Below are 19,123 nucleotides of genomic sequence, written 5' to 3' on the forward strand. Positions count from 1 at the left end.
CTGCTCGATGCAAGGGAGCTACCCCTGCCTCCCTGTTGCTGGCACCCTCTCTGCCCCTCTGCAGCAGCACTGGGTGAGGGCTCTCCAGAGCTACAAGCAGCACTGGCAGGGTACCAGCAAGGGAGCTAGGTGGGTAGAGGAGGCCTGTTCTTGTGATCCCTGGGGATAACAGGCTGGGGACTTGTCACATGAACAGCCTGTGTGGAATGCCACCACTCAGATGGGATAACTGCAGCATGTCCTCAGGGACACATGCAGTGCACCTGCGCAGCAGGCTCTGCGATGGGCTCCTGAGGTACTGGGATGCACTGGGGTGCTCCCTTGCTGGGATGGGTTACTGAATGCCTTCTTTGCTTCAGTCGTGACCTCTTCAGGGACCTCCTTGGAAGAATCCCCTGGACCAGGGTCCTAAAGGGAAAGGGGGTCCAGAAGAGTTGGCTAATATTCAAATGCCACTTTCTCCAAGCTCAGGATTGGTGCATTCCTACAAGAAAGAAGTTGAGCAAGGAGGGAAGGAGAACTGTGTGAATGGGCAGGGAGCTTTTGGTAAAACTTAAACAGAAAAAGAGAGCATATACATTGTGGAAGAAGGGTCAGACCACATGGGAACAATATAGGAACATTGTCAAGGAATGCAGGAATGCAACAAGGAAGGCCCATTTGGAATTAGAGTTAGCGAGAGATGTTGGGAACAGCAGGAAGGGCTTCTACAAATACATCAGCAGCAAGAGGAAGACTAGGGAAAATGTGGACCCGCTGCTGAATGGGGAGGATGCAGAGAAGGCAGAGTTACTCAATGCCTTCTTTGCTTCTGTCTTTACTGCTTACTGCTAATGCTAATTCCCATGAACTACAGAGCTCAAACACAAGAGAGAGAACCAGGAGAGAGGAATACATTCCACTGATTGAGGAGGATTGGGTTAGGGATTATTTAGGCAAACTGGACACCCATAAATCTGTGGGCCAAGAGGGGATGCACCTGTGGGTGCTAAGGGAACTGGTGGGTCTTATTACTAAGCCACTCTCCATCATCTTCAAGAGGTCATGGAGAGAGCAGGGGAGGTGCTGGAGGACTGGAAGAAACCAATGTCACTCCAGTCTTCAAAAAGGGCAAGAGGGAGGACCTGGGAAACTACAGATGAGTCAGCCTGACCTCCATCCCTGGAAAGGTGATGGAGCAGCTCATCCTAGAGACCATCTCTAGGCATGTCAAGGAAAAGAATGTGATCAAGATTAGCCAGCATGGATTCACCAAGGGAAAGTCATGTTTGACCAACCTGATAGCCTTCTTCAGGGGGATGACGTGCTAGATGGACGACGGGAGAGCCGTGGATGTTATCTACCTTGACTTCAGCAAGGCTTTCGACACTGCCTCCCACAACATGCTTATGGGGAAGCTCAGGAAGTGTGGATTAGATGAGTGACATTGGAGTGGATTGAGAACTGGCTGGATGGCAGAGCTCAGAGGGTTGTAATAAATGGGGCAATGGGACCCCAGAGGGCTGTGGTGTCATTCAGAGGGACTTAGACAGGTTGGAGAATTGGGCAGAAAGGAACTTCATGAGGTTCAACAAGGACAAGTGCAGGGTCCTGCCCCAGGCACCAGTACAGGTTAGGGGTTGATTTGCTGGAAAGCAACTCCGTGGAGAGGGATTTGGGAGTCCTGGTTGACAACAAGTTAACCATGAGTCAGCAGTGTGCCCTCCTGGCCAAAAAGGCCAATGGGATCCCGGCCTGTGTTAGGAAGTGTTGCCAGCAGATCAAGGGAGGTGATCCTGCCCCTCTGCTCAGCTCTGGTGAGGCCGCTCCTGGACTATTGAGTGCAGCTCTGGGCTCCCCAGTTCCCACAAGAAGGGTGTAGAACTTCTAGATGGAGTCCAGAGCAGAGCGACAAATATGATTAAGGGACTCGTGTATCTATTGTATGAGAAAAGACTAAGCGAGTTAGGCCTGCTTAACCTGGAGAAGAGAAGATGGAGAGGAGGTTTTATTAGTGTGTACAAATACCTGAGGGGAGAGTGTAAAGAGGATGGAGCCAAACTCTTCTCGGTGGTGGCCTGTGACAGAACAAGGGATAATGGATGAAATGAAACACAGGAAGTTTCATTACATATAAGGAAGAACTTCTTTACTGTGAGGGTGACAGAGCCCTGGAACAGGCTGTCCAGAGAGGTTGTGGAGTCTTGTTTGGAGATCTTCAAAACCTGCCTGGATGCCACCCTGTGCCACGTACTCCAGGTGTCCCTGCTTGAGGAGAGTGTTGGACTGGATGATCTCTAGAGGTCCCTTCCAACCTTAATCATTCTGTGATTCTGTTTCACCTACAGGGAGGTCCTTTCTCATATAAAGGTACTACAAAACCATGTGCAGCCTCACATGTCCATGTGCATCCTCAGGGAGACAGGGCAAGGCTGGGCTGGATTTAATCATGAAGACAAGTAAATGCTGCAACAGCCCAAGCGGAACAAATATCTGGCCGCTTTGGTTTGAAGTGCTCCTGCTAGAAACACTGGCAGAGAAGGCTGAAGCCCAGGAATAAGTCAGTGTTAATCATAATCTAGGTGTAAAAGAAAGGCTCAGAGGGAAAAGGAAAAAATAAATGATAAATGCAAAGCTCGGTGATTTATCGCAAACGTGCTCAGTGAATTATTCATACCAACCTTCATTAGACAGAACAGAGAGGAGCTTCTGTGCTCTTTTCTTTATGCATGAAGTAGAGGGTCTCTCTTGCTGAATGCTGTGACAGGAGCTTGCAGAACACATCGGCAAAGTGCTCTCGGGAACAGGCGGTGTTTGCACAGGAGCTGCAGCAGGCACAGATCCTCCCCAGGATTAATAGCTAGGAAAAGGAAAGGGAGAAAAGGGAAGCAATAAGCGGTCTGTTTTCGCAGAGGCAGGATGTTGCTGGTGGGGTGCCTGGGATGAGTGCTGGTATCCTTGCTATTCAGCATTTTCATATATTCCCCAGAAAGGGTGATGGTTTACTGATGATGCTGGTCTATTCAAAGCGGTAGAGATGTGGGCTGCGTGTGGGGAACTGCAGGTGGACCCTGTGCTACCATTTAACTAGTAAAGAAGTTGGGAGATGAAATTCATAGCTGGGAAGTGATCTACATAACAAATAGCAATCTGAATTTCATTTACACAGTGGTGGGCTTTGAACTGGCGCCTGAAGTTTAAGGAGAAAGTTGGGGCTATCGCTGAGAATATTTTAGGGAAAATTAGCTCAGGGCTCAGCAGCAGTCAAAAAGGCAAATATAAAGATGAATATCATTAGAAGAGGGACAGAGAGGGAAGGAGAATGTTATTACCCACCATCTGAAATGCCGCACACCCTCTGTGCCCTGCCTCCATTCCACTAAATGGGCAGCAGCACTAGGAAAGGTTCAGGGATGGTTGTTAATATGATCTGCAGCAGGTAATGGTTTCCATGCAGGAAGAAATGATTCAAATGCTCTTTGGCGTGGAGCAGATTGCAGGAATACAGTGGAGGTGTGCAGTAAATGGCACGGGGAAAGTCACAGGACTTGTTCTTCTTGCAGTACGAGAGCTAAGCCGCTCCATAGGAAATGACCAGCCTGCAGGTTTAAAATAAACAAGGACAGTACTTTTGCATGCAGAGCATAATTAAATTGTGAAATCATTGCCAAAAGTTGTATGGGTTCAAAATTAGATGAATTCATGGAAAGAAAAAAAAATCCATCAAAGACTGCTGGACAAAAATATAATCTGTGGCTCAGGAAGTGACTTAGCCACAGACTGCTGGAAGCTGTGAAGGTTTCGGAGGAGGATTACTCCATGCTTGTCCTATTTCTTTGTGTCTTTTCCATATACCCACTGCCAGCCACTGCCAAACCTGTGGCACTGGGCAGGATGGTGTTTTCATCTTTGGTTAAAGCTGGTGTTTGCACTGCCTTCTTGGAGGGCAGACCCCTGCCCTGGACAAGCCTGCCTGTCTTACCCAGCTGAGGGCTTTGCAGAGGCAAGAGCACTTCTGCTGCCACGCATGTGCCTCAAGTGACATTTGCACACGAAGCCCATGTGGATGCTACTTGTTTGACACCTGGACGAGGTCACCACTTTCCTGAGATGGAGCTTGATTCTTTATAGGAGAGGAGCCTGACCATGCGTGCAAAGCGGGACCTTCTTGTGTTCTGTCAGGAGCAACTGGGGATGGCTGAGGAGGGCAGATTCTATCCAGCCTTTTATAGGAGAGGGGCTGAAAGGGGCTCAGAGGCCCCTTAGGAGGTATGGCCCCAGCTGGAGGTGTCTACGCAAACACTCGTTCTCATAGAGCAGCCAAGCTATATTTAGAAGGCCCTCTGCCTCCATCGTTGCTGTGAAGGCTGTTCCAGATTTCTTGATCTGGTAGTTAGGAACCATCTCTTAACTTCCAGCCTAAACTAATTTCTGACCACTTCATACTCATTTGTTCTCATGCCAATATTGTGTTTTTGCTTAGACAGCTCTTCTCCCTGCTTGGAATTTCCCTCCCCTTCCCAGTGTTTACAGAGAGCAGTCACATCACTGCTCAGCCTGGCTAAGCAAGCCCAGCTCTGCTGATCCCCTCTCCTGCGCACCACCAGCACGGAGCTGGTGCCAGCAGCTCATGCAGCAGCATTAACACTCGCCTGCTCTTTCCCCGCATCCTTGCTTGTCTTTTCCCTGTGTGTCAAAATGCCACCCCCTGCAAGTGCTTGGCACTGCTGGCTCCTTGGGGCTGGTGTGTGTGGCAGGATGTGTGTGAGCTCTGCGGTACTGTGCGCTGGCAGAGGGATGGCAGGAGCTTGGCCACGTGGGTGCCCAGCGCTCTTGTTGGGGTGGATACATGCGAGGAGTCTGTGCTGACAGTGGTGGGGCTACATCCGTTTCCATAAATATCCAGGAAAAGTGCCTGCACGCCAAGGTCTCTGCCAGCAAGCTGGTGACTCTGCAGCTTGTAGGCCTAGGGTTCATTGTGCACGTGCAGAATTAAGACCTTGATGGCACCCCGAGGCTTTAGCATGTAGCATTGGTCTTACTGGGCTGCAGAGAGACAGCCAGCAATGCTAACCGGGAGCAAAGGAGTGAGGAGAAGAGCCCCAGGAGTCAAGGAATCCAGGCCCAGAAGAGCTGTCATTGCATTTGCAGGTTGCAGAGGACTCCAGTGGGGCGATGCTGAGAACCAAGGAAATGGCCCTGTTGCTGGTATCTAACCCCTGTGTGTGTCAGCACAAACATTTGTGCTCATGCTTGAAGGGGTCTGACACGGTAGAGAGAACCAGTAGAGCGAATGCAGGGGCCTGCATTTCCCCTAGTTATAGTTAGAGGAGGCTTTGGGTGCTACCCGTGCAACGCAGTATCCTCCTTCCACTGCCCTGCTCACTGCTGCTGCCTGAGTTGGTGCAGCGGAAGGAGACTGCGAGACCAGAGCTCCTTTGCCGTGAGGTTGGGCAGAGTGGGTCTGTGCCCTGGCGAGGTGCAGGGCTGCCATAGGGCCACAGAGATCCCCCACAGTGGGTCTGGAGATGCTCAGTGCCACTAATCCACTGCCCATGCTGTGTTGCAGGTGCTGGAAGAGAAGCCGTCTGGACTTCTAGTAGCTTCCCTGCAGGCCAAGGACCCAGACGAGGGTGAAAATGGGACCATCATCTACTCACTGACAGGTATGAGCTGCTGAAGCGGCTGCGTGGTGCCACTCTGTGCCCTGCAGCTATGACCCTTGTGGGCGTGTGGGCATTTGCTGCACAAACTGTGCTGTACCATGCTTCCTCCTCCTGTGCGACCTGTCCTCTGTTGTCCCTGCACCTCCCTGCAGCATTTCTTCTCTCTGCAGGAGCCTGGGCCGAGCGTTTCACATTGCACATGGCAACAGGAGAGCTGCGTACTGCCACGGTGCTCCGCCGACCTGATCGTGCTGAGTATGTCTTCACTGTGACAGCCAGCGACCGGGGCGCCGTGCCGCGCAGTACCTCAGCCATCGTCCGCATTCAGGTGCCCCACTTCCCTCCTTCCTGTGCACTGTTCAGCTACTTGGCAGTCTTCCTCCCTACCTTTCCACCCCCAGACCTTTATCCCAGGGCACACTCAGTCTTCTCTTGTTTCTTAGTGATGAGTTTCATCTTACAGCAGAGACTCCATTTTCTCCCTGATCAATGCACTTTCATGGTATGCTGTTTCACATCTTCCTGCCCTTGCAATTCCCAAGGCTGTGCAGGTGTAATTCAATGTTCTGCTGCTTTTCTGTCCCAGCAGTGCCCTCTAACACCGTTAGCAAGCTCATACTGTACACAGCTTGCTTTTGTTTTTGCACCTCCTAATAGTAAATGTCTATACCAAAAGTCACCTCTTCTCAACTTAGAGGTCTGCTCAGAACCTTCCTTGAGCCGTGTGGTCTTTTAGCCTTTTTCTTATGACATAGCAATTCCTATATACTCCTCTCATCAGTTTAATAGATGGTCTTCCATTTGCTGCTGCATCAGAGTTCAACTAAAGGCCAGGCGAGTTAGATGTGTCGCATTTCCTTTGTGTTTGTAAAGTCCTGTGTTATCCTGGCACACCTGCCTTTAGCATCCTGCAGGATGTTTTGTTCTGTTTCCTTTCTGTCATGTCTGTAACTGTTCTTGTCTCCAACATTGCTCTACAGCCTTCGAGGTACCGAGGCCAGGCTGGCAGGTTGGTTGTCCCCAAAGTGCTCATTCGTATCCCTGTAACATAGCTACTTGCTTGGTGGTCTGATTCCCCTTTGGGCTGACAGTTTTGCTGTGTTTCCTTTTCCTGTCTCCCTGGCCTGGTTCACCAAGTCCCTCAGTGCTTTTTCCCTTGAAATGACACTATTGCTTTTTGTGTATTCTCACTCCTATCAGCAGCTGCCCCTCATCCCTGATTTAACTTCAATATCTTTAACAAAAATAGTGATAGTATTTATTTATCTTTGGGTCATACTGAATGATCAGGGGGTTGATCTCCAGAGATCGCTTCCAACCTCACCAATCTGTGATTGTGACCTGTGTGTCTTCTCTGCGTCTCCCATCTGGATAATCCTTTCCTCCCTGCTTGCCCTTTGCTTAGGTTTTGCAGAGCAGTTTCTGCTGCTGTTGGCTTCCTTTGCAGGCTCTAACCCAGGCAGCAGTGCCCTCTCCGTCCTTACCCATCACAGCCACCAAGGTGAAGATGCTTTTTCACCCTGTCAACCCTCTGCTTATTCTCAGTGTGTTTTCAGGTTCTTGCTCATCCATTAGATTGCAGGACCTGTGACCTTGCCTTCCTACACCGGCTCTTTCTAGGCCCAGTGTCCCCTTCTTCTGTGTCTCGCCCTGTGTCCCCTTGCCATGCAGCACCCCTCACTACTTTCTCTCCTCACAGGTGCTGCCATCTTCCCGGGTGCTGCCTCGGCCTGATGCCACCGTGCTGACCCTGCACCCTCTTGAGGGGGTCAAGCCCGGGTCTGTGATCGGCTCTGTGGCTCCCCCAGATGCTCCTGCACGGGGACAGCTGACATACACAGTGGTAGGAGGTGGTGGGGATGGCACGTTTGTGGTCAACAGTGTGACAGGGGAGATCTTTGCAGCCCGGGAGCTGGACTATGAGGTCAGGGCCCGGCACACACTGCAGGTGAGCGCTGAGGACATGCAGCATGGCTATCCCTCCAGCCGGCTGGTGCTGGTACAGATCCATGTACAGGACTGCAACGACCAGACGCCCACATTCCCTGAAGACCCCATCACCATCGTGGTGCCTGAGAACACACCGGCTGGATCATCCATCTTCACCTTCCAGGCGCTGGATGGGGATGGAGTGGGTCCTAATAGCCAGGTGCGCTATGCTCTGCTGCGTCAGGAGCCCCCTGGGGCCCCCTTTCAGCTGGACAGCCACTCGGGGCTGCTGACCCTGCACCAGGGCCTCGACCGCGAGGCCACTGCCTCCTTCCTCCTGGTGGTGGAGGCCACAGACCAGGCCCGCAATGTCAGTCAGCGCCGCTCAGCGGCTGTGACGGCCCGTGTGTTTGTGACCGATGAGAATGACAACACGCCTGTGTTCCTCTCACCCGCTGCTGTCAGTGTTGTGGAGGACCAGCCAACGGGCTTTGTGGCTCTGCATGTGGTGGCCCAGGATGATGATCTGGGAGAGAATGGGCGTGTGAGCTACTCATTGCGAGCAGGCAACAGTGATGGCCGCTTCCACCTGAATCCCAGCACTGGTGAGGATCCATGGGAATGGAGGGTGGGTGGCAGAGACACTGGGAATGTGGGAGCCAAGGAGGGTGCAGGAACATGCAGGGCAGTGGAGGAGACTGTGGCTGGGGGACACAGGGTTGTACAGAGGTAAGACCAGTAGGGCATGGGGAGCCTTGAGCATGGCGCCTGGCTGGCATGATCCTGCCATCTTCGTCAAAACAAGGTTGACCTGGGCTCACCCCAGTGCCTGTGGCCTTGCAGCGCTTCTGTCCTGGGATCACTCGGAGCCCTGGGCTGTGGTCCCAGCTCGCCCCTCTCCCTGTGTCCTCAGGTGCACTCTCCATCATGCGGGCTCTCAACCGGGAGGAGGTGGCGCAGCACAACCTCTCTGTGGTGGCCACAGACCACGGCTTCCCACGACGCTCAGCCACACAGCTGCTCTCCGTGCTGGTCCTGGATGTCAACGACGAGGCTCCTGTTTTTGAGAGACTTGAGTACGAGGCTCACATCATGGAGAACTTGCCAGCAGGCAGCCCTGTGCTGCAGGTGCTGGCCACGGACCAGGACCTGGGTGAGGATGCAGGGCGCGGGTGAGCCAGCAGCTTGGCTGGGACACCCATGCGGGGTGCACCCTGCTACTCATTCCCCAGCCCCGCAAACCTGGGGACCATGGAGGGGAGTCACCCAGCAGGCCTGGAGGAGGTGAGAAGGGGCCGATCCCTGGAGGAAGCAGAATCAGGACAAGACTGTGATTCCCTCTGCTTCTCAAGACAGTGGCCTTTGTTCCTCCTGCTTTTATCAGGAGTTTTTTGTCCCATCTTCCCAAAGCTGTACTGGGTTGGGGCCTTCCCCCGCACTGCTGGGTGCGGGGACATCTCTGCCCCTAACTTTGCTGAGGGTTGAGATCGTCCTCTCCATGATGTGCACCACCCTGGGTGGGAGTCTGGGAGGAGGCAGACGCAGGGCTCAGAGCCCCATGGGAGGCTCCCAAGGTGTTGGTGAGCTATCTTCAACTGTACCCATCCCCACAGGTGCCAATGGGCAGGTGTCCTACGGAGGTCTCTCTGGAGGGCCGTTCTCTATCCACCCACAGACAGGGCTTATTGTTACCACCCAAGTGCTGGACCGTGAGGAGCAGGAGCAGCACGTAGTGACAGGTATGGCTGTGCTGGTGCCTGGGAGGGACGTGTGGCAGGAGGTGGTGGGTGAGAAGCGTGGAGGAGGCAGATGAGCGCTCTCCACCACTGAGGCAGGGCAGTGTGCAGGGGAGCAGGACAGGGGAGGTGACAAGGCTATGGAGTGCCTGAGTGGGCACAGCAGATGGGAATGCTGATGATGCCCTGCCTGGTTGCCCCTGCAGATGTCTGAGTATGTGCTGGTGGCAGTAGCTCTCAGCTAGTGGGTTCCTGTAGCACTCTTGCTGTGTCCCTGCAGTTTATGCCCGGGATGGTGGCCTGCCTCCCAACTTCTCCAAGGCAACTGTGCGGATCACAGTAAGGGATGAGAATGACCATGCACCATACCTGGAGAGTGAGTCCTGCTCCCTCGAGGTTCCTGAGAACCAGAGTCGCGTGGCACTATACACCCTGAGGGCCACTGATCCTGATGGAGGTGACAACGGGCGCCTGGAGTACCGCGTGGCAGGTGAGAAGCACAAGGATACAGGGAGCTCTGCATCTTAGTCCCTGGTTGAGGTGAGGGCTGTTCTCCTGGAGACACCAGCGGCTCTGGGAAGCATCAGCTGTGACAATCCTTGTTCTGCCTCTCTTCTTACCTGTTCCAGACCACAGGTGGCTGCTCCCTCCTCTCAGACCTGTAGTTCTTTTGCCCCAGTAGAGAGCATCCCGAGATGCGCACAGGCTGCTCCAGCCTCAGGCTGGTTCCCCAAGTGCAGACTAGCTCCAGACTACTACTATCTTGCCTACTCTGGCCTGGTGAATTTACAGACTGCAAAGCACGGTCTCTTTGCTTGTGTCATACCATATTGTAGGGTTCCCTAAGGAGGCAGTCCTGACCTGTGAGCTGATAGAACCCATTCTTACACTCGCTTCTGGGCCAGGGAGATTTAATCATTGTGGGGTCTTACAGGGAACAGTTCACATGACCTTCCGTGCCAGCTCATGCTGGAATGTGCTCTGTGCTGTCCTCCTTGGACAGCATAGGGAAGGTCTCTCCCTCTGCCTTCACCAACTCATAGTCATGCTTTCTTGCTATCCCTCTTGTCTTTCCAGATGGAGACCCTGGGCAGGATTTCAGCCTAGACCCTGTCTCTGGCATCCTCTCCACTGCACGTGCTCTTGACCGGGAGCAAGTTGCTTCATATAGTCTCACGGTGGTGGTGCAAGACCATGGCACCCCTCCACGCAGTGCTACCATGTCTGTGCGTGTGCGGGTGTTGGACATAAATGACAACGCACCTAGTTTTGCTCAGGCCACCTATACAGTGGAGGTGCCAGAAGATCTTCCCGTTGGCACCCTGGTGTTGCAGCTGGTGGCTCAGGATCCTGACGAGGGCACTAACGGGCAAGTCACCTACTACCTGGGCAATGAGTCATTGGGTATGTTCCAGGTGGAGCCACAGAGCGGGCGCATCACGAGTGCCCATGCCATGGACCGGGAACGCCATGCCAGCTACAGTTTCCTGGCCAAAGCTGTGGACTCAGCACCATGGGAGCCCAAGAGCGCGGCCATGCGCATCACGGTCATAGTGCAGGATGTCAATGACCATGCCCCTGCCTTCCTGCACAGCCCACTCACTGTCAACCTGTCCCGTCACACACCTCTCAAGCAGGTTGTGGCCACCATGAGGGCAGAGGACAGGGACGCAGGTGCCAATGCCTCCATCCTGTACCGTCTTGCCACCCCCAACCCTGCCTTTGCCATCAACTCCTACACAGGGGATATCCAACTGCTGCAGCCCCTGGGCTCGCTCAGCCAGCGCCAGCGGACGCTCTTCATCCTGGCCACGGACCTGGGGCAACCAGCACTCTCCTCCACCGGTGTGGTGGTGATCCACTTGCAGGAAGAGCCCTATCGAGGGCTGCGCTTTCCCCGGAGCACCAGTGAAGTGGCTCTGCTGGAGAATGCTGCCCCAGGTATCAGCCAGATGGTGGGGGAGAGCTGGCAGCAGGCAATAGTGTTGTGGGGGGCTCAGAGGGTACTGCAGGGTCTTGGGGAGCCCCATTGACCTTTGGGGATAGCCAGTGGACAGCAGAGCCTGGCAGTGCCCCGAATGTTGAGGGTGGTAATCTTTAGGGATTTGTCTTGACATGCTCAGGTCATTACAGATGATCGCAGATGTTCCCATGTGAGATGGGAAGTCTCCAGGGTTCACAGACCGTAGCAGAGCTATGGACAGTCCCCAGGAATCCTGGCTCACAGCACAAAGCTTTTCACTGGATCTCACCCCTCTAGCAGCCATGTCCCCCGGCGGAGCCGTGGCACTGTGGTACAGCACATGCTGCCCAGTTGCCACCTCGCCACACTCTGCCCCCAGGCTCTGCTGCCCCTTCACACTGCTCCCTCCCTCCAGGCACAGAGGTGGTGAGCATCCAAGCTACGCACACGGACGGCTCGTCTGGGCGCATCACATACAGCATCGTCAGTGGCAACGAGAAGAAAGCTTTCCTTATCCAGCCCAATTCAGGTACAGCTCTGGGATCCCTGGGGAAGCAGTAAGGTGGGGGTCACTTGGACTCTGCCTTTGCCCACTCAGCTATCAGAAAGCAGTGAGCCCCCCAAAGGCCCCAGGACACTATCCCTATGCCACAAAATCAGATAGCTCTAGGTCTTGGACCTGGGCACTGTCCTGTCATCACCCAGAGGTGCTATCAAAGTTCTTGGCATGATTTTGTTCCCTACTAGCTAGAGTTCTTATCAGAAAGATAAGATAAAGCTCAGTTTGGGATTTAGTAGAGGCAGGTGCTGCTGCCGACGGGCTATCCGGGAGCAGCCCCTGGCTTCTGTGGTAAGTCTAGCCATGCACCCTGTCCCATGCTGGGGCCCCAGTTAGGCCTCAGCTGTCCCTTTCTATTATCTGGTGAGCATGTAGCAACCACGACAGTTGCCCCTCTACATTCCCAAAGGTGACACTAAAACAAGGAACCCCTGTCCAGGGGATGTTTGAACGGAAGCCCTCCCTCTGGGCCACTCTGCTCCCTGTGCAGTGATGACATGCTGGTGCTTGTGGGGCCAGAGGCAGGTCTCAGGCTCCTAGAGCTCTTCCAGGCCAGGGTGCTTGTGCTCTCTGTAGCCCATGGGCACTCTGCAGGACGTGGGAGCAAGTGGTGGCACAATGTGCAGCCTCTTGCTGATGAACCACTGGCCATGAGCACAGTGGTAAATGCTCAGGCATGAACAAACGCCTGCAGGAAACCCATGGTAGCCACCACACACCCCTGTGGTTGCCATGTGGGCATTCTCGGCACTTGGCATCACTGTGAGCAGTTTACAGCCTTGGGGCATTGCTCTGAGCAAGCCTCAGTGTAGGCATTGGGAGGCCAGGGGAGAGGACAGCCAAAGACACTGCATCCCAGGCAGGGGGTCCCATTCCAGTCTAAGCAGTGTGCCTGGCCTGGCCGTGACTGCTCTGTCACCCAGCTCCCACCCACACCTCAACCTCTGAGATGAGCTTGAGAGCCTGCTGCTTCTCTGCAGCTCCTGAAACCAGAGCTGAAGGTCAGATGTCCTGAAAGGCCAGGGAGGCTCACAGGGTACCTTGCGCCAGGTCTTGTCCAGATTGAGCTGAGGGGGGTTGCTCTGCTCAGGGATTTCTACCTGTGAAGGAATAACCTTTGCACACCACTAGAGGAAGGCGTTTACCTCAAACTGCTGTTCAGAAGTGGCGGTGGAGCTGGCCTGGAGCTGATATGTTCATGAAGGGCAGGAAGGGCTAATGGGTGGCACCATGACCGATCCCTTCTGGTCTCTGAGCTATCGGCCACAAAGCTCCCACGTGCAGCCAGACCTCTTGGACAATGCCTAAATGGCTGCTGTCATAACCTAGCCATGAAGGCTGCCCCAAGCAATGCCCAGGCTGTCCCCAGGGCCACCAGCACTGTTCCTCCTCCCTGTGCCAGCTCAGAGCTGGACTGTGCAACAGCAGCAGCTGCTGGGGGACCTTGGTCCTCCTGGCCCAAAGAGGCTGTTGCAAACGCTGCAGCCACCACAGCAGCTTTGAGCTAAGTCTCTGTGCAGACAACATGGCTGGGACAGACCTGGCAGAGCCCCTCTCCTCTCGCCTTGTGCGGCAGGGTCTTCTCCCTAGTGTGGGAGGGTGAGACTAAGCAAGCAAAGCCATCTCTGTTGTCCTGGGTGGTCTGAGCAGGGCCGTGCTGCACATGTGGCTGAGGCACTGTCATGCTGAGCTGCAGAAAGATCTAACCTGGTCATAGAAGGGCACTCTGTGTCCTCACAGGGTGATCCCTGTCCCTTCATGTTCCTCTGTCCCATGTTTCGTCAGGCTGTGCCTGCCAGCTGTTCCTGAGCTGCCCTGGCCATGTCTTGGCTGAGCTGGGCTTGCTGTGACAATGTCACTTCATCTTGGTGAGGAAACAGTTGCCTCTGACAAAGTGCCGAAAACACTGGGTTTTATCTTGAGAATGTGTTCTTCCTTGGGTCCCCTTTGTCCATCCATAAAACGCTGCCTGGCTCTTGCAGCAGGCTGGTGCTGGGCTCTGCTCTGGGACTGAGCTATGCTGTCCCCAAGCTCTCTGGTGTCCACAGGAGTGGTGTGAGAGCTGGGCAAGACTGAGGAGTCCTGCCCACTGTACCGAGGTGCCCACTGCGAGGCTGGAGCAGGGGAGCCATGGGGACATCCTCACCTGTACTCGTCTCTTCCCATCCCAGGCAGTAGCAGCCTGTCATAGGGAGGGTTGCTTTGACTGCTTTCCTTGTATTTGCTTGGACCAAGCCCCATATGTGGGGCCTTCTCCAGCAGATCAATAGCACCAGGGGCACAGGGGAGCACAGCTGGCTCGCAGTCCTCCAGGTGCAGGAGCTGAGGACACAGCTGCTCCTCAGAGAAGCTGTAGTCTGCATTTTCCATTCCTAGATGTATGGCCTGGTTTCAGCTGTGTTTATCTGCACTTATGCTATCATGCAGAGCTGGCAGCAGAGCTCTTATGCCAGATCTGAGCTCGTCTGAGGCCACAGGGCTTTTCTGAATGCCCAGTACTCACATCCCTGCTGCCTGACTAGTTCACCTCATGGTTGCACGTAGAGGCTGAAATAGACGTAAGACTCTTCCCTGGGGCAGGAATTTAGCAGTAGGAGCTCAGTTTCTTCTCATTATCACAGAATCACTCAGAATCACAGAATGGTTAAGGTTGCAAGGGACCTCTAGAGATTGTCTAGTCCAACCCCTCTGCTCAAGCAGGAACACCTAGAGCATGTGGCACAGGACTGCATCCAGACAGGTTTTGAAGATCTCCAGAGAAGGAGACTCCACAACCTCTCTGTGCAGCCTGTTCCAGGGCTCTGTCAGCCTCACACTAAAGAAGTTCCTCCTCATATGGAGATGGAACTTCCTATGTTTCAACTTGGATTCATTACACCTTGTCCTGTCACCAGCCACCACAGAGAAGAGCCTGGCCCCATCCTCCCTGCATTCACCCCTCGGGTACTTGAACATGTTGATCAAATCTCCTCTCAGTCTTCTCTTCTCCAGACTAAACCAGCCCAGCTCACTTAGTCTTTCCTCATATGATAGATGCTCCATCCCTGTGGAAATGCTGCCAATTGTTTTAGTGGCTGGGAAAGCAACATTTCCTTGCTATGAGAGCCCAGCACAGTGGCTCAGGAGTATAAGAATGGATACTTGTCCCATGACATTGCTGGGGATATTTCACCAGGCCTAGACTCCTAGACTCATAGCTCTGGTTAGGTGACTTTGGAGGCTTGATAAGCTTCTTGGGAATATGAGATTTGACATGGGTCATTTCTTTTTTAAACTGGCCATAGTTCCAGTGGGGTCTCCAGTGACAGAATTACTGCACACTTGAGTATAAGGGGAAGCTGAGCAGTCTGATTAATGCACTGGGCAGCTTGGTCAGGATGTGAGTTGTGCACGAGGCACTTGCTTCCAGAGCTAACAAGATCAGGGGATCTCTGAGACACACCGGGGTACCAGGCAGACAAGAGGTAACACCCCTGGCAGCTTGTTGGGGCTCTCAGCTTGGAGGAGGCTTGGAGGAGCTCAGTATATTTTCCATATCCCTGGGAATGGACAGAGGAGTAGAAGGATGGATTGACCACAGGGGGATAGAAGAGATGGGGCAGTGCCTTGCTGCCACCTCTTCCCTGGCAAAACACCCTGCTGTTTCCCCTCTACTAGGTGCCATCTCAGTTCAGGACTCCAGCAGCCTGGATTTTGAGGCCAGCCCTCGCCTGCGCCTCGTGGTCCAGGCAGAGACAACAGCTTCCTTTGGCTTTATGGCCATAAACCTTAACCTGCAAGATGTCAATGACAACCTGCCACGCTTCCAGCTGCAGAACTACGTGGCGTTCATCTGGGAGTCACAGAGCTATGACTCCCCAGTCATCCAGGTAACTTTGGAGGCAAAGCAGGGACACCTGGACCCTCAGCTTGCCCCTTATGGGCTGAAGGGGTGAGGGTGGTGCTGGGGCTAGGGCTGGGACCTATGGCTCTGTAGGTCTAGCCTGCAGTGCTCTGGTTTGCAGTGCTACACAACCACTGCTCCATGTGGCTTTGCAGGTCCTGGCAGATGATTTGGATCAGGGAGCGAATGGACAGGTGACTTATGCCATCAATCAGTCCTTGCCAATGACCGGCTTGTACCACATCGATCCTCAGACTGGCACCATCACCACAGCTGCCATCCTGGACAGGGAGATCTGGTCCCAGACCCGGTGAGTGGGGCCAGGCCAATTTGTGGCACAGACAGGAGGAGGTCATAGCTATGGAGCAGCATCCTCATGATTGCAGAGGATCCTCTGATCCTTGATGCCATCCAAAACTGTTTCAACCCAGCCTGTAAAATGCTTTTGCCACACAACAGTGGAAAGTAGGGCTCAGTTGAAACATGGGCAGCAAACAGTCCCAAGGGCATGACAGATGGCCATGAGATGAGACAGTGCTCTGCTCAGCCTGATCTCAGCAAATATGTGAAGATCTTGAGGGGGGCAGTGGGCTGCCTTGAAGGACAGTGTCCATTCTCTTTCCTGCCTCACTAATGCAGGCCATGTATCCTAAAGTCTTTTCCCACTCCCACACACTGCACCCTCCTGCGCTATCACATCTTCCAGGAGCTGGGCACTGCCCCAATGCTCTTGCAAGCCCTCTTGTATTAAGCTCAGCTCCTCTGGGCACCTCACCATGTGTTCTTGACATACTGCGGTTGCAGGAACAAGCATGTAAAATAAGGGCACATGCTCCACAGTGACTTCAGGTCCTCTCCCAGCCTCCTGTACATGTGTGGTCTAGACACAGGGCACAAGTGCCACAACTCCACCCCAGCTTATATTCCCCCCATACAAACACTCTGATGTTTGCATAACTCTCTACCTGTTTTCCAGACATGGAAAGGCTTCGGGCATTCATTTCACTCACGTGTCTGTCGCCTTTCCCCACACACAGAGCCTCCGTGCATTCCCCAGCTGTGCTCTAACTCTGCTCTGAATGCTGTAACCTTCCTCTCTGCACTCTCCCAGATATTGTGCCTGCATTGCCCTACTCTCCTTCCCTCCTACTGCCCCTTGCGCAGGCTGCACACTAAGGCTCCTCACCACAGGAGAGTTGTCCCTTGTGCATGTGTCAGGAGCTGTGAACACATCCACTCTCCACCCCATGGTCGAGACATAGTGCCCACATCCACTGTCCACTTGCATGTGCCAGGTGCTGGATACAAAAGTGCTGCCCTTCCAACCCTGTGCTCCAGATGCATATGTGCCGCTTCTCCACGCTCCCCAAACTGTGCACACATCCACCACTGCCCCACACACGTGTGCCAGATGCTGTGCACGCATCCACCCCCAGCCCTTGCAGATGCTGTGCACGCATCCCCTACCACCTGCACACGCTGCAGGCGCTGCACACACATACAGGGCCCTTTGCAAGGTCCAGGCGCTGAGCCTGCATGTGCCTCTCCTCACATTTGCAGCCACCCATCTGTGAACCTTGTGGACGGAAGCTGAGTCCCGCCTGTGCTGATGCTATGCCCTTGTGCTTGCTTGCAGTTTGGTGGTAACAGCGATGGACAGAGGGATACCGCCTCTTGTGGGCTCTGCCACACTGACTGTTGTGGTGATGGACGTCAACGACAACAGCCCCACCATCCCCTTACCCTGGGAGGTGCGAGTCCCGGAGAGTAAGTGTATCTCAGACTCTTGAAGCGATGTGAGCTGCATAGCAGTGGAGTGGAGGCCTGTAGGTGGGGGAGAAGCCAGTCCCTTCCCTTGCTGGAGCCTGGCTTGTGCTGACCGTGCTGGCTGAACTCACCTGTCCCTGGACATTGACTCATCCAGGGCAGCCTGGGGCTGGGGATGAGCAGCCCCTGTGCCTCAGCTCCATCCTGAGGAAGCCCACCCCACTCCCCTCACATCCTCGGCCCCTGTCTGCGCTGCAGCGGCTCTAGCTTCATGTGCCTACTCTCTGACCATGGCATGCATGTCCTCTCCCTGTGACAGCCTCAGCCTGCCCTGCTCAATCCCTGGGAGGTCCCATCACTACCAGTGTCTCCCCGCTGTCCTCAGTGCTGCTGTCTCTGGGCTGGGCCTGGTTCTGACAATATCTTCTCCAGAGAGAGAGGGCACTTGCTAAAGCCTTGCTTCTTCCCAGACACACTGCTGGGCACCCAGATAGCTCAGCTGACAGGGAACGACGTGGACTCGGGCCCCGCTCTCTCCTACATGCTGGTGCTGGACAGTGATGCCACAGGCATGTTCAGCGTGCTGCGGTACGGGGGACACGTCGCCCTGACAGGACCACTGGACTACGAGCAGTGCAGCCACTACACCCTCACCCTGCGTGCCTCTGACACCCGCCATGAGACCGAGGCAAACCTCACCATCGTCGTGGAGGACGTGAATGACAATGCGCCGACCTTCAGCCAGGGCTTCTACCAGGTACAGTGCACAAGGGCACTGAGCTCGCAGGGTCCAGGCAGCCCAAACCCTCTGCTGTTGCTGCAGCACTGCCTGGCACAACTGACCTGGCCTCACCAGGACTGCCCAGAGCAAAGGGCCCCATGGAGATGGGGCTGAGCCCATCCTGGCCCCTCTCCTCCAGGGCTTCCCCTGCATCCTGCTGCCCCTCATGCTGTCCCTGTGGGGAAACCGGGAGGCCAAGACCACAGAGTGCTGCAGCACTGCAGCTGTATGCAGGCCATCCTTCGATGGGAAAACGAAAATCAGTGGGAGCTGTGTAATGGCCTGGACAAGTGTTTCTGGTGAGGACTTAGTCTGGGGTCCCCCCTCCACAGGCAGGTCACTGAGCAAAAGCCTATCCAACTCATGCAATGTGATGCATCTCTGGAGTGGAGGTGTGGGAAGCCTGTCTACTTCTGCAGTTGACCTCATAAAGAAGCCCTGTTGGCTACTGCTTTCCATTTTGGTGGCCATGGTTTTAAAAAGGATGTTGCAAGTTCAGGAATAAAGCCAGGAATACTTCAGGGATAGGCAAGCACTGAATCCTGTCTTCTTGCACATGTTCTCAGCTCAGCACACCAAAAAGATAAGGGGTGTTTTGAGTTGTCTAGATTATCTTTTGTAGAGAAAACAAGAGCTGCTAGAGGTCTTTAGTTTAGCAGATAAAGGTAAAAGATTGGTAACTGGGAGATGCCATTGGTCAGAGGTCCCCCCTGCCAGACTGGGAGGCTGCGCATGGGGGGCAGCTCTGGTGTGGAGGCGGGGACAGTGCAGGCAGGGGCTGAGCTGGGGCAGCCCGGCCATTGAAGGCCCCACAGCTCTGCCCAGCCGCTCCTGGGAGGCAGGGTCCCACTGACTGACCG

General features: G+C 54.3%; 1 protein-coding gene across 1 annotated transcript in view; it reads left to right on the forward strand.

The window, feature by feature from the left end:
- Nucleotides 1–19,123, forward strand: part of DCHS1 (dachsous cadherin-related 1) — a 44,511-nt gene that overhangs the window by 22,375 nt on the left and 3,013 nt on the right. The window contains exons 7-18 of the mRNA XM_088537710.1: nucleotides 5,549–5,645; nucleotides 5,816–5,973; nucleotides 7,345–8,179; nucleotides 8,488–8,727; nucleotides 9,188–9,313; nucleotides 9,591–9,800; nucleotides 10,388–11,251; nucleotides 11,689–11,802; nucleotides 15,490–15,701; nucleotides 15,871–16,025; nucleotides 17,352–17,482; nucleotides 17,953–18,239. Coding sequence (XP_088393836.1) covers nucleotides 5,549–5,645; nucleotides 5,816–5,973; nucleotides 7,345–8,179; nucleotides 8,488–8,727; nucleotides 9,188–9,313; nucleotides 9,591–9,800; nucleotides 10,388–11,251; nucleotides 11,689–11,802; nucleotides 15,490–15,701; nucleotides 15,871–16,025; nucleotides 17,352–17,482; nucleotides 17,953–18,239 — 3,429 coding nt within the window. The remainder of the gene's footprint in view (nucleotides 1–5,548; nucleotides 5,646–5,815; nucleotides 5,974–7,344; nucleotides 8,180–8,487; nucleotides 8,728–9,187; nucleotides 9,314–9,590; nucleotides 9,801–10,387; nucleotides 11,252–11,688; nucleotides 11,803–15,489; nucleotides 15,702–15,870; nucleotides 16,026–17,351; nucleotides 17,483–17,952; nucleotides 18,240–19,123) is intronic.

Source organism: Tinamus guttatus, unplaced genomic scaffold, assembly GCF_059628265.1.
Source record: "Tinamus guttatus ecotype Peru unplaced genomic scaffold, ASM5962826v1 Tinamus_guttatus_pri_ptg000857l, whole genome shotgun sequence".
NCBI classification, from domain to species: domain Eukaryota; kingdom Metazoa; phylum Chordata; class Aves; order Tinamiformes; family Tinamidae; genus Tinamus; species Tinamus guttatus.